Source organism: Bufo bufo, chromosome 2, assembly GCF_905171765.1.
Source record: "Bufo bufo chromosome 2, aBufBuf1.1, whole genome shotgun sequence".
Lineage (NCBI taxonomy): Eukaryota > Metazoa > Chordata > Amphibia > Anura > Bufonidae > Bufo > Bufo bufo.
Genome location: NC_053390.1, coordinates 347344567 through 347372548, shown reverse-complemented (window position 1 = coordinate 347372548; position 27982 = coordinate 347344567). Strand labels below are relative to the sequence as shown.

At 44.2% G+C, this 27982-nt stretch overlaps 1 protein-coding gene across 1 annotated transcript in view; it reads left to right on the top strand.

Annotated features, from left to right (window-relative positions):
* Positions 1–27982, top strand: part of LOC120990866 (transmembrane channel-like protein 2-A) — a 121887-nt gene that overhangs the window by 55785 nt on the left and 38120 nt on the right. The window contains exons 11-15 of the mRNA XM_040419749.1: positions 1021–1209; positions 5170–5349; positions 14562–14711; positions 16111–16239; positions 27716–27783. Of these exons, the coding sequence (XP_040275683.1) occupies positions 1021–1209; positions 5170–5349; positions 14562–14711; positions 16111–16239; positions 27716–27783 (716 nt within the window). The remainder of the gene's footprint in view (positions 1–1020; positions 1210–5169; positions 5350–14561; positions 14712–16110; positions 16240–27715; positions 27784–27982) is intronic.

The window sequence follows — 27982 nt, the reverse complement described above, 5'->3', positions numbered from 1 at the left end:
AGCCATATTCACATATCAAAGTATAGGCCTTATTCACACAAGCATGTCTGATTTTCCATATGGAAAAAAAACTGATCCACAAACATTTGTAATGTGTTTTTCTCGCACTCAGATCACAAGGACAGTTGTTGAGCAGGGAAGTCAGTGGCTGCCATATAGGTTCTCATCCCTAACACCTACTAGGGTTAATTTCATGGAGTGCCAGTTTACCTGGAGTGTGGCAGGAACACAGAATACCCACAAGAAGCCCACACATGACGAAATATGAGGAGCCCTTGATTGAATTTGAACTAAGGTCCCCATGCTACAATGCAACAGCGCTAACCACTGATTTACCACGCTCTGGATAGTTTCTGTGTGCTTTCCGTTTTCTTTTTCTTACTCCCATAGATTGATTGGGCAAATTTGATCTGCAAAACAGAACATTCTGAGTATCTGGATTGGGCACACTGATCCATGAAACAAAAGTCTAGGGTGACACAGTGATTTTGACTGCGACACATGCCGCATGATCAAAAACCGCTGGGTAGCAGTGCAGCAATTAAACTGAATGAGATCACCATATGACTGCGACTGAGACCCCAGAATCGCAAAAAATCCAACACTGCTAGATTTTTTTGGGGTGATTCTAGGGTTGCAGCCGCAGTGACTTGCGAATCGCACTGCCGCACCATTCAGTTTAATAGCTGCAGTGATACATGCCAATCTTTGGACATGTGACTATTGTCATGGCCAAGATCGTTGTGTATCCCTAGCTTAGTATGGACCTGTGAGTTGCTCCATTGACTTGCATGGGTCCAGGTGTAGTGACCCAGCGGATCACTGCTATAGAGGGTTAAAGATAGAAAGAGGCTTATTTGCATATATTAAAACATTTTTCTCAGCAATGTGGGCACATACGAACATGGGACCAACACAGATGCCTTCAGCTGCCAAGTGCACATGCAACAGGTCAAATCTGCTGACAAATGCCCTTACAGCCTGCAGATATAACTAACGATAGATTTATGTTGCCTTCAGGAATCTATAGTGGATGAACAGGAGAATACAAAGGAAGAAAACATTCATCTACGGAGGTTTCTAATTGTTCTAGCAAATGTATTGATCACCATCTGTCTTGGAGGAAGTGGATATCTCATTTATTTCGTTGTACAGCGATCACAGGCATTCAAAAAGCTGAATAACCCGAGCTGGTATCAGAATAATGAGGTATGACTCATTTCAGGACTTCTTTCGGGAAGACTCTGATTTCTACTATGGTTCCTATAGATGAGATATGCAAAGGATAAATTAAAAGGGGTTTCTGAAATCTAAAAATCACTTTCAAATGGCTGAAAACTCCATGAATCACTGGGATTCTCCATAGACTTCACCACTGTAAGCAGCAATTTTTATGTTAGGTTAGCCTATCGCATCCCTTGATCTAACTCTTCTCCATTCACCGCCCCCAACCCCCCTTCAGAATCATTCCTCTGAACCTGATCCATCAATATCCACCACCCCACACACCCTCAGAAGCGCTGCAGATATCGTCTGGTGACTGGCTTATGCAATAAGGAATATTTAAGGAATATTAATGAAAATCGTGTTTGATCACCTAATAATTAAGAGAACAACCTGAAGAGGCAATCATATGGAGTATGTAAAGCCTAAAACATAACTTTTAATACATATTACTAATATAAGATATCCCTAAAAATAAATGATACATCACAATACATGGAAAATTTGGTAGGAAATAAGCTGGTGCACGGCGGCACCTGATATTGATAACCAATTGTCCTACCACAACCCAGAAGGTTCCAATGATCCACGATCCCAGGAAGGAAGCTGAATAGGAAGTAAGAGCTATCCCTGGGCTAAATGTCGTGGTAATGAAAAACAGCAGGGTAAGGGAAAATAAATCCCTAATTAAGCCCTAAATGGGGGGTACTGCTCTGGCCCTGATAACTAAACACAAGTAGCAGCCTAACAGCAGAGCACCCGCCCTGCTAAGGGCGACCCTGTCAGGAACCTTGCCCTAAAATAAGTAGCCCTAGTACGCCCTGCTCCTATCTATCCCTTCATGCATGTATTCGCCTTCAGAAGAAGACTCATCAGGGGAAACATGGGGAGCTGAGCACAAATATGGTTGGAGTCAGGGAGCCGCGGTGTGGGCCGTAATGCATTGGCCCCGGACCGCCGGTTCCCAAGTAACGTTGGAGCTGAGTCAAGATATGAGGTCAGCTCAAATGGCAAAATGGGGGCGGTATTGTGGCATGTGATAATGGTCACAATCCTCCCTGACTAGGGGGCCTAGTATTCGCAGGCGATGAAAAGTCTGACTTACATGTGAAGGCCGCCGGTCTTTTAAACAGAGCGCCATCTCAAACCGAGGCTTGGTTCTCTCCTTGAGACGCGGTGAGCACTGGTGACGCAATTATAGTTGCTTTATTTGATTTTCTATACTTTGATTTCTTATCAACATATCTGTGCATGTTGTATATATGCTGCACGTGTGCTGCATTTCATACATGCTGCATTTATCATTTTGACAATATATACTATATGACATGTGTGCGGCAGTTGCATTGTTATTGTAGACTGCCGACCCCCCGCGACCCTTACATGGGCAGACTGTAAGTGTTCTTCACTGGCTGATGCCATCAGCTAAAAATTATCCTTTTATAACGCCTTAAATACCGTCCTTCTATTGCGGCCGCTTATCTGATGGACCGCAACACTGACAGCTACCGGAGACGCGTCCCGGTCACCAGGCAACCCTGTCGGAATGAACTGCGCATGTCTCGGCGCGTTCAACCGTGGTGACGTCACCAGTGCTCACCGCGTCTCAAGGAGAGAACCAAGCCTCGGTTTGAGATGGCGCTCTGTTTAAAAGACCGGCGGCCTTCACATGTAAGTCAGGCATTTCATCGCCTGTGAATACTAGGCCCCTAGTCAGGGAGGATTGTGACCATTATCACATGCCACAATACCGCCCCCATTTTGCCTTTTGAGCTGACCTCATATCTTGACTCAGCTCCAACGTTACTTGGGAACCGGCGGTCCGGGGCCAATACATTACGGCCCGCACCACGGCTCCCTGACTCCAACCATATTTGTGCTCAGCTCCCCATGTTTCCCCTGATGAGTCTTCTTCTGAAGGCGAAACATGCATGAAGGGATAGATAGGAGCAGGGCGTACTAGGGCTACTTATTTTAGGGCAAGGTTCCTGACAGGGTCGCCCTTAGCAGGGCGGGTGCTCTGCTGTTAGGCTGCTACTTGTGTTTAGTTATCAGGGCCAGAGCAGTACCCCCCATTTAGGGCTTAATTAGGGATTTCTTTTCCCTTACCCTGCCGTTTTTCATTACCACGACATTTAGCCCAGGGATAGCTCTTACTTACTATTCAGCTTCCTTCCTGGGATCGTGGATCATTGGAACCTTCCGGGTAGTGATAGGACAATTGATTATCAATATCAGGTGCCGCCGTGCACCAGCTTTTTTCCTACCACATTTTCCATGTATTGTGATGTATCATTTATTTTCAGGGATTTCTTATATTAGTAATATGTATTAAAAGTTATGTTTTAGGCTTTACATACTCCATATGATTGCCTCTTCAGGTTGTTGACTGGCTCATGCAGCCTTATATCTACTCCTTCAAAGCAAGCGTCTACTTCTACCGAAACTACCGTGTATGTACAAGCATCTGCTCTTGTTATGGCATAATTTTTGGCTATTTGGTCCCAACAAGCCACAAATTTTCTTTTGTGATAACATTGTGTTTAAACACCATCTGCCCCCAATAAGGGACAATTTTTGCACATTTTTAAATTTTAAAAAGCATAACAAATCCAACGGCACAACTTGTTTTTAAAGGGAATCTGTCACCTGCTTTTACCATTTTAAGCTGTCACCATCGCCATGTACTCTAAAGTACCTTATTTCCTGCAGTCGTCTTCTTACTTTATTTCGTTTTGTCCTTTTGATAAAAAAGCAGTTTTTTTCCCTCTCCAGTGCCCAGTGAAGCCCCCCTGCAGTGCCCAGCCCGCCTTATTTTGAATCCCAAGAACGCCTCCTGATCCTCAAATAACCTCCCACACCCCGGCAAACGGTTCCGCCCCCTCCCCACGTCATCGTCTACTTTCTAGAAATGCCCCGTCCTTCTTCCTGTTGGGGGCCAGAAAACTTGCGCAGGCGCAGTACCGCCTGCGGCCTGCGCGATCATCAACCTCCTCAGGGCAACAGCGCTCAGATTACATCACTGGGCTCGGCGCATGCCCAGTGAGACTTTTGAGGCTGTTGCCCTCTGGAGCTTGATGATCGCGCAGGCCGCAGGCGGTACTGCGCCTGCGCGAGTTTTCTGGCCGCCGACAGGAAGAAGGACGGGGCATTACTATAAGGTAGACGATGATGTGGGGAGGGGGCGGAACCGTTTGCCGGGGTGTGGGAGGTTATTTGAGGATCAGGTAGCTTTCTTGGGATTCAAATTAAGGCGGGCTGGGCACTGCAGTGGGGTGTCACTGGGCACCGGAGAGGGGAAAAAACGCCCCTCTGGGCACCTTGGAGCTTCATTAGCATATCATAAAAAGTGCTTTTTTATCAAAAGGACAAAACGAAATAAAGTAAGAAGAAGACTGCTGAAAATAAGGTACTTTAGTGAACATGGCGATGGTGACAGCTTAAAATGGTAAAAGCAGGTGACAGATTCCCATTAAACAGGCTGATTGTCAACACTGTCAACCATGCGCTTACCCATCACTGTATATGTCAGTGTCACTTTTATGTTGATTACTATTGCTGTCTTTGCATTAAAGAGCTTGAAGGGGGGAAAGGGAGAGAAAAAAATTTTAAATAAAAAAGAGACAAGAGAGAATATATGCGAGTCCTAGGAGACCTAAGAGACTTCACGTCAATTTGAGGGGTTTTGATAGGAGAGAATTGATTCTGACCAAATTTTTGAATTTTTTGACTGATATGTTGGAATCAGACCCAAAACAAATTTCAAGAAATTCGCTTATCTCTATTTAGTATTGCTTTGCTTGTCTCTAGTTCCATAAATCTGTCAGTTTCAGAAAAGTATATTTGCATTGTGGTCTACGGCTTTTCAATTTAACCATATAGCATTTAACATTTTGTTCTTTAGCTTTGTCTGTATGCTAAAACATTTGTGCATTCTACTTGCAGGTAGAAATTGTAATGAACCTGCTGTCGATGTTTTGTCCTCCACTATTTGAAACAATAGCTGCTATGGAAAATTATCACCCTAGACTGGCTTTAAAGTGGCAGCTTGGGCGGATTTTCGCACTCTTCTTGGGAAATCTTTATACTTTTTTGCTGGCTTTAATTAATGATGTCAATAGCAAGGTATAATGCTTAAAATGTACAAAATAATGTTTTTGCATTCAGTGATACAGATGTGATACTAATGTAGAGAACAGTGTTCTTTCAATCTCATTGAGGTTAGTAAGTCACTGTCTTTTAAAGCCTTTGTCTTACTAATTCATTTCAGTGATAATTCTATTCCTGTATATACATAAGCATATACCGATTATACCGTAATTCATTGTTAAAGGGAACCTGTCAGGCTGAATATGGTGTCTGAGCTGCAGGCACCATGTTAAAGAGCAAGAGGAGCTAAACAGATAGTTTTGTGGGAAAAGATTCAGTATAAGGGCTTATTCAGATGACCGTATGTTTGTGTCCACATCCGGTCTGCAATTTTATGGAATGAATGGGGCTGCAAAAGATGCGGACTGTCCGCATCCATACTTCTGTTCCGCGGCCCAGCAAAAAAGATAGAACATGTCTTATTCTTGTCCGCAATTGCAAGAGGCATTTCTATCATAGGGCTGCTGGTTCCATTCAGCAAAATGCGCAACGCACATAGCCTTTATCTGCAATTTGTGGCCCGAAAAAACAGATACGCTCATCTGAATTATAGAAAAAGTACAGCGGCTCACCTCCTCTCTATACGGAAATGGTGCTCACCCCCAGGTCCCACCCTCAGGACCAAGTGGGAAATAGAATGTATACAACAGGTATGGGGGGGCACACTACAAAAGGGAACACCAAGCAATATATTAGTAGTACACTTTATTGTGTCAATCTATTCCACTGTGTTGTGGTAAAATATTAAGAACATACCCCTAAAATACAAATAAAATATAGACCACATACAAATCTATAAAATGCACACAAGGGAATGACACGATATAAATACAATTCAAATAGCAGGGAATGACACGATAATACTGTCCACAGCCGTAATAATGTCCGGTAAGTATCCAAATGCAGTGGATAGTTATAACTAGGTGACCCCCAGTGACAATCTTAGCCTGTGGGGCCCAATAACTTGCTAGGTATGGCCTACGATAATCGGCTCAGTATCGCTGCCTTCCACAATAACTGAACGTAATGTCTCTGCTCAAGCTGAGCTCGGTCTTACCGGTCTTCACTGCTAGTCCTGCAGCGGTGGTATGGTAGGCCGCACACCCGCAGCGTCCCACGTGGTGTGCTTCCGCCTACACGTAGCGTCCCACGTGACCGGGTATCCAAGGAGACCGGATGCTTTACTTGTGTGACGTCAGTATTGTGCGACAGCTTTCGCAGCGGCGCTGCTTAGTCCACTTTATCTTCCTTTCTTTGCCGGCTTTATTTTCTTTAGTTTGCGGTGGATCAACGCTCACTCTAACAACCGCCAGACGCGTTTTGGGGTCCCTCGCCCCTTCCTCAGTGGCCTACTGAGTGAACGGATCCTCACTCTTTATAAATGGTTAACTCCACCCCCATCTTATAATTGACGGAGTGGATTCACCCTTGTGCGGTGGTTCATCTGTGCATTTCTATTTGTACATATTCAACAATTCATTACATAAAAGTCTAAAACAATAAATATCTTTATATATATATCTCATTAAAATCTAAGTAATTGGAGAGGACTACTAAAACAAGTGGAGAGAACTATTAAAGTAACACACAGATTGTCAAAAAACGCACACAAACCGCATTGAGCTGCATGCGTTTTCTATTGCGTTTTGTGACCAATTATGGGTCAATTGCCTAGGAAGTCATTCGGTTGTTGTTGTAGCTTGTTGTAGATTAAGAGAAACCGTCCAGCAGGGAGGGGAGATCACAGTGTCGATAAACGACCAAACTGCGATGTCCCATCCCTAACGGACAGGCCCTCACAAGAACCCGAACACCTCCATCTCAGCATTGAGGCCCCTGGGAATGATAGTATCATATTCAAAAATCCTCCGGGATTCCTGACGCGACATATGTGCGATATGATTCCCTCCTCTCCAGGGTTTTTTTACCTTTTCAATTGCTACAAACTTCAACCCAGTAGGATCATTATTATGTATTACTCCAAAATGTCTGGATAGGGAGTGCGTCTCCAGGCCTTTCTTAATATTTGCCACATGCTCCGCTACTCTCTTTTTTAATGTTCTTTTTGTCCTGCCTATATATTGTTTCTTGCATCCACATTGTAACAAATATATCACATCTGTGGAATCGCAAGTTAGGCATTCCTGTATATCCAAACTAAATGAGTTAACAGTCGACTCTACTTTTGTGGTCTTTTTTGGGAAGCTGGTAATTTTGCAATTGGCACACCTACCACATCTAAAGAAACCATTAACTGCTAACCAATTATCTTTTTTATGAGTTTCTTTCCTCAATTTCACTGTGGGAGCTATTTTGCCGGCCAAATTGTTTGCCCTAGTATACGTAATTTGGGGGGCTACACTCAAGAGAGGACCAATGACTCTATCATTTAATAAGTGTCCCCAATGTTTGCGAATACTTTTTTCCATTGTTTTGTACTGAGAATTAAAAGGTAATATAATTCTCAATACCTCATCTTGTGGTGGGGGATCTCTCGCAACAAAGAAGTCTTTCCTTTCCATTCTTTTCACTTTTTCCAGTGACCTATCTATCACCTGAACTGGATAATCTCTTTCTAGGAATTGTTGCTTCAACACAGTCGCTTCCTCCTCAAATTGATTGTCATCTGTACAATTTCGCCTAAGTCTCCGAAATTGACTGGTTGGCACATTTACCAACCAGCGAGGTAGGTGGCAGCTAGCATATCTAATAAAGCTGTTCTTAGCGACTGGTTTGAAGTAAGTGTTGCAATATAGTTGTTCCCCCTTTACCTGTATTTCCAAATCTAGGAATTCTACTTTCAGCTTACTAACTGTGGGGCTGAACACCAGATTTTTTTCATTCTTATTGATATCCTGAAGGAATGCATCCAAAGATTCAGACGTATTCTGCCATATGAACAGGATGTCATCTATGTAACGCCGCCACAGTACCAGATCCGTCCCCAGCCTGGGCTTGATGACCTCCTCCTCCCATTGCGCCAAAAAAAGGTTGGCATAGCTGGGGGCGAATCTGGTACCCATGGCGGTGCCAGTACGCTGTACATAGAACTCCCGATCAAACGCAAAATAGTTATGGGCCAATATATATCTTACCCCGCCCAATATATACTCCAACTGCTCACTCGGGAGGCCGACTTCTTTCGACATCTGTTCCTGTAACGCCTGCACACCCTGAGTATGATCAATAATTGTGTACAGGGATCCTACATCCAGCGTCCCCAAGATCCAACCATCTACCCAATTAATCGCCTCCAGGGTACCAACAATGTCAGTGGTGTCACGTATATATGACGGCACCTGTTTCACATGGGGTTGAAGCCATTGGTCAATATACTTCGATAAATTGCATGATATGGATTCAATCCCTGACACTATCGGCCGACCCGGAGGCGACCGTAGATTTTTGTGGATCTTGGGGATGCAATAGAACACTGGGATCCTTTTTTCGGTGTTCAAGATGAACCTCGCTTCCTGTTCAGACAGAAAGCCCTTTTTCAATCCCTCTTCACAATATATCTTTAGTTTTTTATAGTATTCCTCGGTTGGGTCTCCCCTTAGTTTCTGATATGTATTTTGTGACTCTAGTTGTCTATGGCATTCCTTTAAATAGTCTGCCATATTTTGTATCACTACAGCCCCACCTTTGTCAGCCGGCCTAATAATAATCTCATTTGTCTCTTGTAATGATTTAATAGCCTTAATCTCCTCTTTGTTTAGATTTGTATTTAACTTCCGGCTTTTCATACCTCTCAAATCCCGTTCAACATTATTTCTGAAAGTGGCCATTTCGCTACTAATCTCCTGCCTAGGGAATTTCTTTGATCTAGCTCTTAAATCGGTATGTGAATATCTACTCATATCTCCTTCAATATCCATTTCCCTGTTGATTGGGTTTTTCAGGAAATATTTTTTAAGGCATAACCGTCTAATAAATTTTTCTACCCCAATGTATGTAGCAAATTTATCAAGAGGGTTAGACGGGGCAAATTTCAGACCTTTATTCAATAGCTTTATCTGTGTATCTGAAAGTACAGTGTCACTTATATTGATTATGTTGGTCGTCGATTGTGCAGATTTTTGTGTTCCCTTCTTCTGTGCATGTCGTCCTCTTCTAATTGTCCTATGTGTTCTTGCCGTCTTGACCTGGTCAGTGTCGGCGTGTAGTAGTGTTCCGTGTCCTGGTGATACCTGTGTTCTTGTCTTGGTGGTTGGTGATTCCCCCTGTCCCGTGTGTGCTCCATCGGACGATCTCTCAAATTGTAATCGTGTGTGTACCCCTGTCTGTGACTGTGTTTTTTCGTGTTCTGTCGTGGTGGCGTGGGGGTGCGTGTGGTTCTCGTTCGTGCTCTGTGATGTGGGGGAGTGTAATCTAAAAAATGAGGTGTTGCCAATGTTTCCAATCTATTGGAAACCCTGACATTCCCATATTCTGTGTTTTCACCCTGTTTATCTGTATCCTCGACTTCTCTCTGTATGTTGACATCTGTAACTACCTTCCTCTCCAAATGGTACAACTTCCTGGATTTTTTCTTTATTATTTCCCTTTCCAAGGAATCTAAATTATTGCAAATTCTTTCATGCCATTTATGTCTTGCCTCTGTATCAGGGAATTTCTCCATTTCACATTTGAGGGTATCTATCTGTCCCGTCATCTCCTCTGACATTTGTATCCTCCTTTTTATGATCATTTGGACAAGGGTTCCCGATTGTATTTTCAGGAAAGCATCCCAATCTTGCTTGAATTTGTCATCCACTAAGTCCATAGCAGGTATCTTAGTGAGTGTCAAACCTTTGGGGATGAGCCCCTTGTCCAAATATTGTGTGAGTGACTTTATCTCCCACTTGTTACGCAGTTGGCGCTGCAGAGTCCTCTCCAATGCCTTAAAAACATCATCTATTGTTCTTTCATTTCTTGCCAATATTTCTCCTTCCACATTAAAGTTGAAGGTTTCTATTTTCTTATATTTGTTGTTAAGGTGTTCCCAAATGTCCATATTAAAGAGACAGGGAGCACAGCTGTGAAGGGTGCTGCACAAAAAATATATAGAAAAAGTACAGCGGCTCACCTCCTCTCTATACGGAAATGGTGCTCACCCCCAGGTCCCACCCTCAGGACCAAGTGGGAAATAGAATGTATACAACAGGTATGGGGGGGCACACTACAAAAGGGAACACCAAGCAATATATTAGTAGTACACTTTATTGTGTCAATCTATTCCACTGTGTTGTGGTAAATATTAAGAACATACCCCTAAAATACAAATAAAATATAGACCATATACAAATCTATAAAATGCACACAAGGGAATGACACGATATAAATACAATTCAAATAGCAGGGAATGACACGATAATACTGTCCACAGCCGTAATAATGTCCGGTAAGTATCCAAATGCAGTGGATAGTTATAACTAGGTGACCCCCAGTGACAATCTTAGCCTGTGGGGCCCAATAACTTGCTAGGTATGGCCTACGATAATCGGCTCAGTATCGCTGCCTTCCACAATAACTGAACGTAATGTCTCTGCTCAAGCTGAGCTCGGTCTTACCGGTCTTCACTGCTAGTCCTGCAGCGGTGGTATGGTAGGCCGCACACCCGCAGCGTCCCACGTGGTGTGCTTCCGCCTACACGTAGCGTCCCACGTGACCGGGTATCCAAGGAGACCGGATGCTTTACTTGTGTGACGTCAGTATTGTGCGACAGCTTTCGCAGCGGCGCTGCTTAGTCCACTTTATCTTCCTTTCTTTGCCGGCTTTATTTTCTTTAGTTTGGATCAACGCTCACTCTAACAACCGCCAGACGCGTTTCGGGGTCCCTCGCCCCTTCCTCAGTGGCCTACTGAGTGAACGGATCCTCACTCTTTATAAATGGTTAACTCCACCCCCATCTTATAATTGACGGAGTGGATTCACCCTTGTGCGGTGGTTCATCTGTGCATTTCTATTTGTACATATTCAACAATTCATTACATAAAAGTCTAAAACAATAAATATCTTTATATATATATCTCATTAAAATCTAAGTAATTGGAGAGGACTACTAAAACAAGTGGAGAGAACTATTAAAGTAACACACAGATTGTCAAAAAACGCACACAAACCGCATTGAGCTGCATGCGTTTTCTATTGCGTTTTGTGACCAATTATGGGTCAATTGCCTAGGAAGTCATTCGGTTGTTGTTGTAGCTTGTTGTAGATTAAGAGAAACCGTCCAGCAGGGAGGGGAGATCACAGTGTCGATAAACGACCAAACTGCGATGTCCCATCCCTAACGGACAGGCCCTCACAAGAACCCGAACACCTCCATCTCAGCATGGGACATCGCAGTTTGGTCGTTTATCGACACTGTGATCTCCCCTCCCTGCTGGACGGTTTCTCTTAATCTACAACAAGCTACAACAACAACCGAATGACTTCCTAGGCAATTGACCCATAATTGGTCACAAAACGCAATAGAAAACGCATGCAGCTCAATGCGGTTTGTGTGCGTTTTTTGACAATCTGTGTGTTACTTTAATAGTTCTCTCCACTTGTTTTAGTAGTCCTCTCCAATTACTTAGATTTTAATGAGATATATATATAAAGATATTTATTGTTTTAGACTTTTATGTAATGAATTGTTGAATATGTACAAATAGAAATGCACAGATGAACCACCGCACAAGGGTGAATCCACTCCGTCAATTATAAGATGGGGGTGGAGTTAACCATTTATAAAGAGTGAGGATCCGTTCACTCAGTAGGCCACTGAGGAAGGGGCGAGGGACCCCGAAACGCGTCTGGCGGTTGTTAGAGTGAGCGTTGATCCACCGCAAACTAAAGAAAATAAAGCCGGCAAAGAAAGGAAGATAAAGTGGACTAAGCAGCGCCGCTGCGAAAGCTGTCGCACAATACTGACGTCACACAAGTAAAGCATCCGGTCTCCTTGGATACCCGGTCACGTGGGACGCTACGTGTAGGCGGAAGCACACCACGTGGGACGCTGCGGGTGTGCGGCCTACCATACCACCGCTGCAGGACTAGCAGTGAAGACCGTTAAGACCGAGCTCAGCTTGAGCAGAGACATTACGTTCAGTTATTGTGGAAGGCAGCGATACTGAGCCGATTATCGTAGGCCATACCTAGCAAGTTATTGGGCCCCACAGGCTAAGATTGTCACTGGGGGTCACCTAGTTATAACTATCCACTGCATTTGGATACTTACCGGACATTATTACGGCTGTGGACAGCATTATCGTGTCATTCCCTGCTATTTGAATTGTATTTATATCGTGTCATTCCCTTGTGTGCATTTTATAGATTTGTATATGGTCTATATTTTATTTGTATTTTAGGGGTATGTTCTTAATATTTTACCACAACACAGTGGAATAGATTGACACAATAAAGTGTACTACTAATATATTGCTTGGTGTTCCCTTTTGTAGTGTGCCCCCCCATACCTGTTGTATACGCTCATCTGAATTATCCCTAAATTTTATTTTATTCATTTAAATTCCTGCTCATTCGGGGCTTTAAAGTCCAGGATCCTATCAGTGATTGACAGCTTCCCTCTAGGACTGTGTATACAGAGATAGCTATAAATTACACAGTTTTTGGCCTCTTTCACACGACCGTTTTTTTTTTCTGTTTACGGGCCGTTTTTTGCGTTCCATGTATGGTCCGTATACGGAACCATTCATTTCAATGTTTCTGCAAAAAAGAAACTGAATTTACTCTGTAGGCATTCCGTTTCTGTATTTCCGTTTTTCCGTTAGTTCTGTTGAAAGATAGAACATGTCCTATTATTGCCCGCAAATCACGTACCGTGGCTCCATTCAAGTCAATGGGTCTGCCAAAAAAATGGAACACATACGGAAATTCATTTTATGCCCAGCCCCATTTTTTCTATGTAATTACTGTATATGAAATACGGAAAAACGGAACAGAAACGGAAACACAATGGAAACAAAAAATGGAACAACGTATCCGTGAAAAACCGACCGCAAAACACTAAAAAAGCCATACTGTCGTGTGAAAGAGGCTTTACTGAATCTTTTCCCATAAATAGCAATCTGCCCATTCCCCCTGCTTTATAATGTTGTGTCTGTAGCTTACCCTGCATTTTTATGGTCACAGATTATCTTTAATAAAAGAAAAGTATTTAGTAGAAAGTAATAAGAATATAATAATAAGCTGCATCATAAACAGTACAGTCCCTTTAATCTGGCATCAACTGAACTTGGTAGGTATTTGTTAGATATTCTGATTATCAAACAGTCATGTTTCACATGTAGGGGTAGAGAAACATTATGAAAAGTAGGAATACAAATAAAATCAAACCTGCTGCCATAGGGATATATTCACACCTGGCAGATTTGTTTTCTGAAATTTCTTCGACTGAAAATGGCATTCCACACAGTTACTTTGGTAAGTGCCAATGTACAACACACTACCAAGAAGTATAGGACAGATAAATAGTGGTAACATACGTATGACTGCAGGTTCGGAAAACACAAGATTTGTTTGTAGTCTCTAACCATGGAGACACATTGGGCTGTGTTGGAGCTGCAGACACAAAACCGCAAAGATGTATATAGCCTTCAAGAGCATATCCTGCTCGCAATGTCTGCCCTGGACTTTGTGATTACAGCATTTTTCTGTTCATTTGTAGTGTTGAACGCGAATATTCGAATAGCAAATTTTTATCACGAATATCGTCACTTCGAGAATTCGTGAATATTTTGAATATAGTGCTATATATTCGTGATGACTAATATTCTACATTTTTTTCCATCTGAAGTCATGATTCCGCCCTGCTTAAGTTGCTTGTGGGCCAATGACTCATTGGCCCACAAGCAAGAAGCAGGGAGGAAACATGTTTTCAGATGTTAAAAATGACGAATATTCTAAAGATGAAAATATAGCACTATATTCTATTTATATTCTATAGTGCTATATATTCATTTTTGACCCACGCCGAATATACGAATTTGCAAATATATGATGAATATTCTACAAAATATTTGCTAAATATCACAAATTTGAATATGACCCCTGCTGCTCATCACTATTCATTTGGAGTATGAACTGGTCTTCTGATATTGCATTATCAATGCGCCATTTTGCATTCTCTCAGTATGTTCCAGTGGTCTATTTCTACTTTTGCTATACTGATACTGTAATTGTTCGGACTTTATTTCCAGTTAGAGGAGGAAGTGCTTATAAAGAACAAGACTATGTTGTTGATATTCAGCTTAAATAATGGATCTTCTATTAATGGGAGCACTTCAACACCATTCATTCACCCAGCTGATATGCCGAGAGGTCCATGCTGGGAAACAAATGTGGGCATAGTAAGTCATTTATCATGTTTCCAACAATCAGTGGAAGGGGTATATTAATATTCACATTGTTGTGTAGGTTTTGCTTGCATGGAATTAAAGGTCTATCTGCTATCATGTTTATGGCCTCCGTTTAATGTACAGGGTGGGCCATTTATATGGATACACCTTAATAAAATGGGAATAGTTGGTGATATTAACTTCCTGTTTGTGGCACATTAGTATATGTGAGGGGGGAAACTTTTCAAGATGGGTGGTGACCATGGTGGCCATTTTGAAGTCGGCCATTTTGAATCTAACTTTTGTTTTTTCAATAGGAAGAGGGTCATGTGACACATCAAACTTATTAGGAATTTCACAAGAAAAACAATGGTGTGCTTGGTTTTAACGTAACTTTATTCTTTCATGAGTTATTTACAAGTTTCTGACCACTTATAAAATGTGTTCAATGTGCTGCCGATTGTGTTGGATACTGGAAGCCTGTGCTAGCATTTCTCCTGCGGTGTTGCTATCAGTGTGTGAAGAGTGGGAGAAGAGGGTTGCATTAACCCTCTTCTCCCACTCTTCACACACTGATAGCAACACCGCAGGAGAAATGCTAGCACAGGCTTCCAGTATCCGTAGTTTCAGGTGCTGCACATCTCATATCTTCACAGCATAGACGATTGCTTTCAGTTGATACGAGATGTGCATCACCTGAAAATACGGATACTGGAAGCCTGTGCTAGCATTTCTCCTGCGGTGTTGCTATCAGTGTGTGAAGAGTGGGAGAAAAGGGTTGCATTGACAATCCAACACAATTGTCAGCACATTGAACACATTTTGTAAGTGGTCAGAAACTTGAAATAACTCATGAAAGAATAAAGTTACGTTAAAACCAAGCACACCATTGTTTTTCTTGTGACATTCCCAATAAGTTTGATGTGTCAAATGACCATCTTCCTATTGAAAAATCAAAAGTTGGATTCAAAATGGCCAACTTCAAAATGGCCACCATGGTCACCACCCATCTTGAAAAGTTTCCCCCCTCACATATACTAATGTGCCACAAACAGGAAGTTAATATCACCAACCATTCCCATTTTATTAAGGTGTATCCATATAAATGGCCCACCCTGTATATGATGAATGCCAGGACTTGTGTTTTAAACATATGCATGGGGTCCCATTGTAAAAAAAAAAAACGGATACTGTTGTATGAAATGATGCAGTCTACTACATGCTTCCATACTTTTTTGTTTTTGCAGTATACAGACATACGATGTGTTGCCAGACAGAGGCCAAAATGTGCTGGGGCCAATGACCATGCCAATGCCCTGCTCTCTCCATACCCCTTTTTTTAGAAAGATGCGATGGTGGTGTAAAAAAAAGCCTACTGCTCTAGTAATTATATAACTTCTTTTTCTTACAGGAATTTGTAAAGCTGACAGTATCAGATACCCAGATGACTTACATCATGATTCTTGCAGGAGATTTTGGCCGAGCCGTGATTGTCAGGTTTCTCAATTACTGCTGGTGTTGGGATTTGGAGTCTGGATTTGTATGTTTATTTCAATATTTGTATGCATATATATTTAACAAAATTTATGTGGATTTTATAGTTACTTTTGATTCTGGGCCAAGTGTGAAATAATGTAAACTGCTAATTACATAACAATTTTTGACCAAGACAGATTAATTAGATATATGTATCTATCTATCTGTCTGTCTGTATGTCTATTTGTCTTTCTATCAATCTACGTATACAGTCACCATCTGGGACCACCACCAGCAACTCTTAAACTGCGACCTATCTTCCTACACCACTCTGGTTAGTAGATCTAATGCTACCTCTAGGCATTCACCAGAGTCTGCCATGAGGCTGGATGAACTTGGTTTCTAGAGACCCAGGTAGCAAACGTATTACATACCAAGGAGTAGCTGGAGAGTAGAACAAGCCAAGTCAAAGTCAAGAGAGTCAGTAGAAGCCCAATCAGTAGACAAGAGGTAAAATCCTGAAACAAGCCAAGGTCAATACACTGGAAGGTGCCACAAAAATGCAGCACTGTTCTGAGCACAAAGATCAAATTGAAGCCAGTCACAGGTAATGATAAACAATAAGAGCTTAACTTAAATCCCTGCTTACAGTAGCTCTGGGATTGGGCCCTGAAACAGGCACCAGATTGTCCTAGCATTTGGTCTCTGATAGGCTGACCAGCCGGGGTTTGGCTGGTCAACATGGCTACTCTCCTAGAACAGCGACGCACAGGAACATGGTTGGGTACATTTCTGACACATTTATCTATCTATCTATCTATCTATCTATCTATCTATCTATCTATCTATCTATCTATGTATCTATCTATCAACCTATCTATGTATATATCACTCTGTCTACTATCAAATCTGTTTTATAATGTTATTATAATTATTATTGCTATTCATTTATAAGGTGATCATTCTATGAGACTGTAAACATTGTAAAACACAGCTGTCAATTCTCACTAGGAACTGTTTCACATTTACCTTATCTCTTTGGTTTGGATGGTGCTGGAAATTAAAAACTGGGGACTTTATAGCTTTACAAAACCACTCACTATTAGTGTTGATCGAGCACCAAAGTGCTCGGGTGCTCGAGTAGAACACTTTGGGATGCTCGGGTGCTCTACAGACCACCCGAGCACAATGGAAGTCAATGGGAGAACCTGAGCATTAAAATAAGCACCCCCTGCTCTGAAGAAGGGAGGGTGTCGGGGCTCTAGTTCGGCTTAGGAGTCTCTGCTCTGACTCCATATATAGCTATGTCCATATATGGAGTCAGTGCTTGGGGACACCCAGTGTATTTCAATCTAATTTTGCCTCTATTTCTATTGAGATTCGAACTCACGACCTTCTACATTACAGCCAAAATCCAAGCATTAAACCAGGCACCCCCTGCTCTGAAGAGGGGAGGGTGTCTGGTTCATAGGAAAAGGTCAGAAATTGATGGAAACACCACCGAAATGGTTTGGGAACAGCATGGGGAGGATGTCTGGAGGCATCTTGGACTCCCAGGTCGTTGCTGGGAACGATGTTGCCCGAGTAATACACTACTTTCACAGACTGACAATAATACGCACCAAACCAAAGATTAAATCGATTTTAGAGGAAAAATTGTTAGGAAACATTCTTTCCTGTATATTGTAAGGGATCGTCTCTTTTCAGGTGGTCACACTCACAGATATCTTCGCAGACACGATTATAATGTCCAAACTCTTGCTTTATTTCAGACACTTTAGCAAAGCACAGGTTAAGAAGTCGCAGCTTCAACTTATCACGTGTGACATCCACACAAAATACCAAACCCTTGCCCGGCTAGGCTCTAACTAAACACATAAGCGTATCCCTGACTTACCTAGAGAGCCCTGTTCACACATGGAACACAAATGCGGCTTTCCTCAGCCATTCAGTCCAGCAACCTCCAGACTGTGACACTTCAATACCTTTTGGGGGATTGTGGCCCAGTAGTCCTCCCGACTCTGGCCTCGTGATCCTTGTTTCACAGGCGTCACCGCGTCACCCAAAGTTCAGGCTATCGCCTAGCCTCGTGGCCCCTCAGCCCACCCGGCTGAGACCACTCACACAGAGCCTCACCAGGACTCTGCTTCACAAGACACTCCAGAGTGAGACACACCCAAGATCCAGTAGCAGGATTAAATAGGATCCCTGGACATGAACATGCCTTAAGTCCCGGACTGGAACCTGGGGAAACAACACCTCAATGTTCACGTTGCCACAATATTTACTTGTATATAAAGTGCAAGTGCTGCCAAAAATAACAAGGAAGAGGCACTCCGATACAACCTGTATATCACATAAAGGAGGGCCTCATTCACATTGTGGTACAATTGTTCAGGTAGTGGGACTCCTACACTCATGAAGCCTATGCACTAAGGGAAAGGGCTGCCAAAAAATACAAGGAATCGGCACTCCAATACACCCTCTATTACACATAAAGGAGGGCATAATACACACCCTTGAAAAATTATGATTGATGGCCTGCTGGTGACCCTCTAAAACATTAGGGGCGAGGGTCTGCTGCTGATCTGACAATCTAAAAAATTAGGGGTGAGGGTCTGCTGCTGAGCTGACCATCTAAAAAATTAGGGGTGAGGGTCTGCTGCTGATCTGACTATTAGGGGTGAGGGTCTGCTGCTGATCTGACCTTCTAAAACATTAGGGGTGAGGGTCTGCTGCTGAGCTGACCATCTAAAACATTAGGGGCGAGGGCCTGCTGCTGATCTGACCATCTAAAAAATTAGGGGTGAGGGTCTGCTGCTGAGCTGACCATCTAAAAATTTAGGGGTGAGGGTCTGCTGCTGATCTGACCTTCTAAAACATTAGGGTTGAGAGTCTGCTGCTGAGCTGACCATCTAAAAAATTTGGGGTGAGAGTCTGCTGCTGATCTGACCATCTAAAACATTAGGGGCAAGGGTCTGATGCTGATCTGACCATCTAAAACATTAGGGGTGAGAATCTGCTGCTAAGCTGACCATCTAAAACATTAGGGGCAAGGACCTACTGCTGATCTGACCATCTGAAAAATTAGGGGTGAGGGTCTGCTGCTGAGCTGACCCTCTAAAACATTAGGAGCGAGGGCAGCCTAATAAGCATGTTGATATGATGGAGGAGAAGGAGGACGAGAAAAGGAAGATTGAACCATATACCTTTTTTTGTGGTGGAAGTGGTGCATGGGAATACATTGTATTCAATACACCATAAAAGCCACATTTAAAGTGCCTGGCTGGGTTGTCATGAAACTGTCCCAGGCCTTGGAAAGTGTTGCCCTGCCTCTGTTGGAACTACTGTGTGTTCCCCTCATCTCCCCTCCTTGGTTGCCCAAGGAACTACGTACTCTGCCGCCAGTGTTGTCGGCTGGAAATTTTTGGAGCACTTTTTCCACAAGGACCTTCTGGTATTGCACCATTTTGCTAGTCCTCTCCACCACAGGAATGAGAGATGAGAAGTTCTCTTTGTAGCTGGGGTCGAGAAGGGTGAACAACCAGTAAATCGGTGTTGGCCATATAACCCGGGAGTCACGGGAAAGGCAGCATAACATAAAGTCAGCCATGTGTGCCAGAGTCCCAACAGACAATGCTTCGCTGTCCTCATCAGGAGGATGGCGCTCAATCTCCTCATCCTTTTCCTCCTCTTCGGCCCATCCACGCTGAACAGATGGAATAAACATGTTATGGGTACTACCCTTTGTAGCGTAGGCAACCGTCTCCTACTTCTCCTCCTCCTCATCATCATCCAATTCGTGCTGAGAAGACGAACAGAGGGTGGTCTGGCTATCACCCTGTGTACTGTCTTCCCCCATTTCAAAGCGTCCGCCTTCATTGTGAGCAGCGAGCATTTCAGTAGACACAGAATTGGGATGGTTATGCTGATAAGAGCGGCATCGCCACTCACCATCTGTGTTGATTCCTCAAAGTTGCGTAAAACCTCACAGAGGTCAGACATCCATGCCCACTCGTCGCTTGTGAAGAGCGGAAGCTGACTGGAAAGGCGACGACCATGTTGCAGCTGATATTCCACTACTGCCCTCTGCTGCTCACCAAGCCTGGCCGATGGAGTTCCAGCGTGTGCTCACGTCGAACAACAGTCGTTGAGCTGGCAATTGCAAGCGCAGCTGCAGCGTTGCCAGACCGGTGGCAGCTGTAGATGACTTTCGGAAATGGGCACACATGCGGCGCACCTTCACCAGTAGCTCAGGAAAATTGGGGTAGGTTTTGGGAAACCGCTGAACCACTAAGTTGAACACGTGGGCTAGGCATGGTATGTGTGTGAGCTTGCCGAGCTCCAAAGCCGCCACCAAGTTACGGCCATTATCAGACACAACCATGCCTGGCTGTAGGTTGAGTGGCGAGAGCTACTGACTGATGTCTGACTGGTGCTGCAAGATGAGAATTCAGAGGTGGAAGTGGAGGTGGGGGAGGAGAAGGGGGGTTGCAGCCAGTAATGTAGGTTGTGGTAGAAATGCTGATGGAAGTAGGGCCCGTAATTCTGTGCACAGGTGCTACCGACGCCATCCCAGAGTACGACTCGCTCCCAGCCTCCACAACGTTCACCCAGTGTACCATCAAGGAAATGTAGCGTCCCTGGCCAAAAGCACTTGTCCATGTGTCAGTCATTAAGTGGACCTTCCCAATAACTGCGTTGGTCAGGGCACGGGTGATGTTACGGGACACATGCTGGTGTAAGGCGGGGACGGCACACCTGGAAAAAGTGGTGGCTGGGGACTGAGTAACTAGGGACTGCTGCCGCCATCAGGCTGAGGAAATCCTCAGTGTCCACAAGCCTAAATAGCAACATTTCCAGGGTCAGCAATTTGGAAAGGTGCGCATTTAGTGCTATGGCCTGTGGGTGGGTGGCTGGGTATTTGCGCTTTCGATCAAAGAACTGTACATCTGTACGCTGCGCTGGGACACAGAAGTAGATGCGCTAGCTGATGGTGCTTGCAAAGGTCCAGGTGCAGGGTGGGAGGCATCCGGGTCTACATCTTGGACAGGGGATTGGCCAGCACGTAACACAGGGTAAGAGGAGGCAGTGGTATGACCCGCAGACACTGATTGTGGACCCAGGTGTTCGGCCCACCTATTAATGGGCTTTGATGCCATGTGGTGGATCATGCTGGTGGTGGTAAGGTTGCTAGTGTTCACGCCCCTGCTCATTTTGGTATGGCATAGGTTGCAAATGACAATTCTTTTATCGTCCGCACTTTCCTCAAAAAAGCACCAGACTGCGAAACACCTACCCCTTGGCAAGGGAGATTGCCACAAGGGGGTGCTTCGGGGAACAGTTGTGGGCCTGTTTGGTGTGGCCCGCCTTCTCCCTTTTGCCACCCCTCTGCCTCTTCCAGCCTGTTGCGGTGCTGCGGATCCCTCCCCCTCTGTACTGTTGTCCTCGGTAAGTGATTTCATCGTCCACCACCTCCTCTTCCACTTCCTCACTCTGCTCATCCTCCTGACTTGTTGACCTAACAAGAACCTCACAACTGTGTCTCATCCTCATCATGAACCTCTTGAGACACTAATTGCGGTTGACTTATTCGTAACTGTGTCTCATCATCATCATCCACCTCATGAAACACTAATTGCCGTTCCCCACCATCATCTTTTTCTGACTGTGGATGCTCAACAGTTTGGGAATCAGTGCACAAGATCTCCTCATGTCCCTCTTCAAGCGGGCTTGGCGAGAGGGCCAAATCAAGGAATGGCAATGAAAAGAGCTCCTCGGAATAGTGTGGGATCACTTTTTTGCCAAGACTCTACATGGTGGGAGGAAGGAGGATCAGGGTGAGGATTCTGTTGATCAGACTCTTGGCTACCGAGACTGGACTTTGTGGAAGACAGGGTGGTGCTTAACCGACTGGAAGCATTATCTGCTGCAATCCAACCGACCACCTGGTCGCACTGGTGTGACTTCGAGAGTGGTGTCCTGCGCCACCCTGCAAACTGGGACATGAAGCTAGTTATCGTGGATGAGTGTGTTTTTTGTGCTCTGGCAGCAGGCACAGTTTCACCGCGCCCAGGGCCACGGCCTCTGCGTGCACCATCAGCAGCACGGCCACTTCTCCGTCCCTTACTGCTCGCCTTGAGCATATTAAATGGTATATATGCTTGCAAGTATGTCACACATACAGTAGCGCAGGTTTTATAAGTGTATGCGTAAAATTTTTTAACTGAATGTCACTGATATTTAGGATGCGCAAACATTATACAGGAGATATACTGCAGGTAATGTCGCTGTCACCAGCTGCGAAAAAATTAGACTGAATGTCACTGATATTTAGGATGGGCAAACGTTATACAGGAGATGTAGGGCAGGTAACATCGCTGTCACCAGCGGCGAAAAAATTTCATTGAATGTCACTGATATTTCGGATGCGCTAATCTTATACTGGAGATGTAGCGCAGGTAATGTCGCTGTCACCAGCAGCCAAACAATTGCACTGAATTTCACAGCTCAAATGTAACACAACAGATGTAGCAGAGGTTGCGTCACTGTCAGCAGTGGCCAAACAATTGCACGCAATTTAGCGCAGATTGCACTAATAATATATATGGCAGCCAGATAAAACAATAGTCCTTAAAAGGACTTTTGGGTCTCTAACACCTTTCACCAGTAAACCCTGCCTAAAAAAAAAAAATCCTGCCCCTACACTATCTGTCTCTTCTACTGCAGCTCTCCCTGACTATGACGCGTTCCGGCCAGCCAATCACTGTAATGCCAGTAAACAACATGGCTACGGCATTACAGTGAGTGCCTGTACCCCCGCGCACGTTTATTTGCTGCGTAGCAGCCAACAAACGTACGGGGAGGAGCAGGGCCGGCTCCAGGTTCATGTGGGCCCTTGGGCGATAAATCCCAGTGGGCCCCCATGAGGCATTTTTTTACATTTACATGTCCCTATGTGGCTCCCACATGGTATATTTACCCCCAGTGGCCCCTATACAGTATAATGACCACTAGTGGCCCTTCACACAGTATAATTAACCGCCAATTCCCCCCCCCCCCACTGTATAATGACCCCCAGTGGCCCTGCATTCAGAATAATAACCCCCAGTCACCTCCATTCAGAATAATGACCCCCCAGTAGCCCCACACTGGGGGAATACTGTATGGAGGGGGCTCTGGGGGTCATTATACTGAATGGAGGATCATTGGGGATCATTATACTAAATGGGGGAAACTGGGGGTCATTATACTATGTAAAGGGCCCTCACAGTATAATGACCCCACAGTGGCCCTCCATTCATAATAATGACCCCCAGTTGCCGCCACACTGGGGGTTATACTGTATGGGGGGAGGGCACTCGGGGTCATTATATTGAATGGGGGCTCTGGTGGTCATTATACTAAATGGAGGGTCAATGGGGATCATTATACTAAATGGGGGGCATGGGAGTCATTATACTGTGTAAGGGGCCCTTACAGTGTAATAAATGACCCCCCAGTGGCCCCCTCACATACCTATCATTGCTGGAGCGCAGGGGAGCCGGCGGTCCTGTCATTCACTAACCGTAGCTCCCTGCGCTCCTTTTCTCCTCTGGCCCGCTGCAGCAGTGGGCCAGGCCTGGAGGAGAGAAAGAGATGTGCAGTGATGTAGCTAGAACTGACTGGGCCCCACAGCAAATTTTAGTACGCGCCCCCTTCCCCCCCAATGTGTGTTCACATCACGTTTTTTCTATCGGTTTGATGTATACAAATGTGCAGCACTCCATGTTTTTGTATCCTGCAGAGTCAAGTAAAAAATGCATACGTTAACGTATATGTTTTTTTACAATGGAACTGTATGGTGAACGGACGACACTGTACGGCATCAGTCTGAGGCATCTGTTAACGCAAACATTTTTGGTATACATTAAATGGATGGCACAAATGGGATGTGAACCCAGCCCTAGTGTCAGAATAAGCCCCAGTACACAGCGGAGCAGCGTGGGAAGAGGGGAGGCCGCCATTTACTGACAGAGCGCTACCTGGTCCTGGTGGTCAGGGATTAGGACTGTGCTTCCCAAGGATCATTTTCTACTGGGAAATACAGGGCACAGTATAATACACTAGAATCTATATAATATAAAGATATTAGCCCTACCCCCGAATAATAATACAATTAGGGGGTCATTTATTATATAGAAATACGTCTATATTAGGCGTATTTCTGACACAGATTGTGGCGCAAAGGTCTTTAGCACCGCAATCTGTATCTTTTCTCGCTCGTGCCAGGTCTAAAAAAAGTGGTGTGGGCAGGGAAGGGGATACAGTTATGGCCATGCAGTTATTGGATACCACCGCCATATACAGTTGTGTTCAAAATTATGCAACCCCCAATGCTGTAAGGGGTTTTAGGGAATTTAGTGTACATTTGTAATTGTGTTCAGAATGAAATCTTACAAGGACTTTTTAAAGAACCAAATGCAACTAAAATGACATCAATTGTTTTTGTAATACAGTATTAAATGTTTTTTTTGTGATTTCTTCATTGACACAATTATTCAACCCCTTAAAGACTACCACTCTTAAGACCAGAGGTTCATTCAAGTGTTTTCGATCAGGTATTGAAAACACCTGTGGATGTCAAGGAGCAGCAATCAAGCATAATAAGCACTAATTAGGCAGATTTAAAAGGACTGTGATACTCAGCTCCTTCTAGACATTTACTGGTGTGTTTACAAACATGGTGAAGTCAAGAGAATGGTCCAGGAAGACAAGAGAAGAGGTGATTTCTCTTCACAGGAAGGGCAATGGCTATAAGAAGATTGCAAAGATGTTAAACATACCAAGAGACACCATAGGAAGCATCATTCGCAAATTCAAGGCAAAGGGCACTGTTGAAACGCTACCTGGTCGTGGCAGAAAGAAGATGCTGACTTAGACTGCTGTGCACTACCTGAAGCGCAAAGTGGAGAAAAGTCCCCGTGTGACTGCTGAGGAACTGAAAAAAGATTTGTCAGATGTGGGTACTGAAGTTTCAGCTCAGACAATAAGGCGCACACTGCGTAATGAAGGCCTCCATGCCAGAACTCCCAGGCGCACCCCCTTGCTGTCTCCAAAGAATAAGAAGAGTCGACTGCAGTATGCCAAAAGTCATGTGGGCAAACCACAAAAGTGTTCTGTGGACTGATGAAACAAAATTAGAACTGTTTGGGCCCATGGATCAACGCTATGTTTGGAGGAGGAAGAACAAGGCCTATGAAGAAAAGAACACCTTGCCTACTGTGAAGCATGGCGGGGGGTCAATCATGCTTTGGGGCTGTTTTGCTTCTACAGGTACAGGGAAGCTTCAGCGTGTGCAAGGTACCATGAATTCTCTTCAGTACCAGGAGATATTGGATGAAAATGTGATGCAGTCCGTCACAAACCTGAGGCTTGGGAGACGTTGGACCTTTCAACAGGACAATGATCCGAAGCATACCTCCAAGTCCACTAGAGCATGGTTGCAGATTAAAGGCTGGAACATTTTGAAGTGGCCATCGCAGTCACCAGACTTAAATCCGATTGAGAACCTCTGGTGGGACTTAAAGAAAGCAGTTGCAGCGCGCAAGCCTAAGAATGTGACTGAACTGGAGGCTTTTGCCCATGAAGAATGGGCGAAGATACCCGTAGATCGCTGCAAGACACTTGTGTCAAGCTATGCTTCACGTTTTAAAGCTGTTATAACTGGAAAAGGATGTTGTACTAAGTACTAAGATTGAATGTCACTTGGGGGTTGAATAAAACTTATAATGATGTGAGCACAGAAAAGACATTTGTGGTTATTTCATTATAAATGTTATGTTATGTTTGTCTGACTTACAAGTGCCTCTTTGATTTAATTGTAAACAAGATGACTGAAATGATCAAAATCAATGTCAAACTGGCCGAAACACTCAATTTCAGTGGGGGTTGAATAATTTTGAACACAACTGTAGTGATAACACCGTCACACAATGATAAAACCACCATACAGTGACCGGATTAAAGGGTATAAGAGGGCACAGTACAGGGAATGACTAGGGGCACTGCACAGGGTGTGGTAAGGGGGCACAATTCAGGGTATAAAGGGGCACAGTACGGGGTGGGGGGCACAGTACAGGGTGGGGGGCACAGTCACATGACCCTGTGACGTTAGAAGGTCCTTATGGTGAATGCGGTTCAGATGCCACCATAATGAGAGGCAGAGGAGTGAGACAAGGGCCCTGGATGGACAGGAGGGGTGGACACAGCAAGTAGGTGGAAGGGGCTCTGAGGGGGATTCATACAAGTAGTGGCAGGAGGTCTGTGCAGGGCAGCGATAGGAGGGTGGAACAGGAGCTCTGGATACATGAGGGAGGAAAGGAGACAGCAGGGGCTCCATGAGGATGAGATAGGACAGGATATGGGGGGGGGGCAGGTGTCATGGAGACAAACTGCTTAATGAAACAGTAAAACCACTAAATAGAATGAAGCAGCATCCAGCAGCAGATCGAAGAGTCCCCCCCCCTTCTGTCCCACAGAGAAGAGACAGTCACAGTGCAGACTTACTCACAGACTGTCTTCACACTTCTCTGCTCCAGCCCTGCGGTCTCTCTCCTCAGGCAGCATGTTCTGTGTAGAAGGGGCGTGTTCTGAGTCTCTGCAGCAGCCGGACCCATGTGACTCAGAGGGCCCACCAAAGGGGTACTGCGTAAGTGAAATGACAGCAGTGAGAGCTTCCATCTGTATTGATGGAAGTGCTCATAGCAGCTCAGTGGGCCCCCCCAGGAGCATTGGGCCCCGGCACTTGCCCGGGGATGCCGGGTTATGACGCCGGCCCTAGGGAGGAGACTCGAGCATGTGCCAAGCATCGCGATGCTTGAGTAAAAAAGTGTTCGGCCGAGCATGCTCACACAACACTACTCACTATGTATTGCAGGTGCTATATTTTCATAGGTTATTTTTTTCCCATCAGCAAACACCAGTCCTTATGTGGTTTCACTATTGGAATGGACAAAGGCACAAAGCTAGATGAGATTACTTTTCTTTGCTAACATGCACATTCTCTATTACTGTATATTTATTCCCTATTGGGACATTGGAGGCTGAAATATTTTAATACAAATGCCTATTTCAGCCACATAATTTTTTATGAGGGAAATAATGCTTTGTTGTAGGAAATGTGCCCATTCAGGAAAGCACCTGGAGGCCACCCAATCGGTATGTCCTAAAACTAGTATGTCCTACAGTAATTTCTATGGAATTCACTGACAATCTAATGTCTATTAGTGTTTTCACTTTTTCCTCCAGAAAAACAAGTTTGTGCAAAAAGTTTTTTGTTTCTTGTAGGCACTGATTCCTTCTTCCTCCGTTCCCCCTTCTGAGTCAAATTTGCATGTTGATAGGAGATTTGAGAGTGCTGTTGGCTGAGAGCAAGCTTTGATCTCAGTGAACCATGGTTCAGAAGTAGATAATATCAGAGATATCATGATATTCATGGTTTCAAATATGCAATGTGGAAAAAATGATATTCATAGCTTTTGTCCATTTTTATATTTCAGCCATCTTATGCTGAGTTTGAAATAAGTGGCAATGTCCTTGGTCTCATTTTTAATCAAGGCATGATATGGTAAGTTCACTTCATGTAAATCTAGAGAGTAATTAAGAGCTTCTGACTCTAGTAAATTTTCTATCTTACCCAAGTGTTAAAGTCACAGCAACACTGCTTATTACTGCTGAATAATGTCTTTCATGTAGCTGCTGCTTCTGAGCATGTGTTACAGAGAAATAGGGAAGCCGTGTGCTATGTATGGGAGACATCATGGACT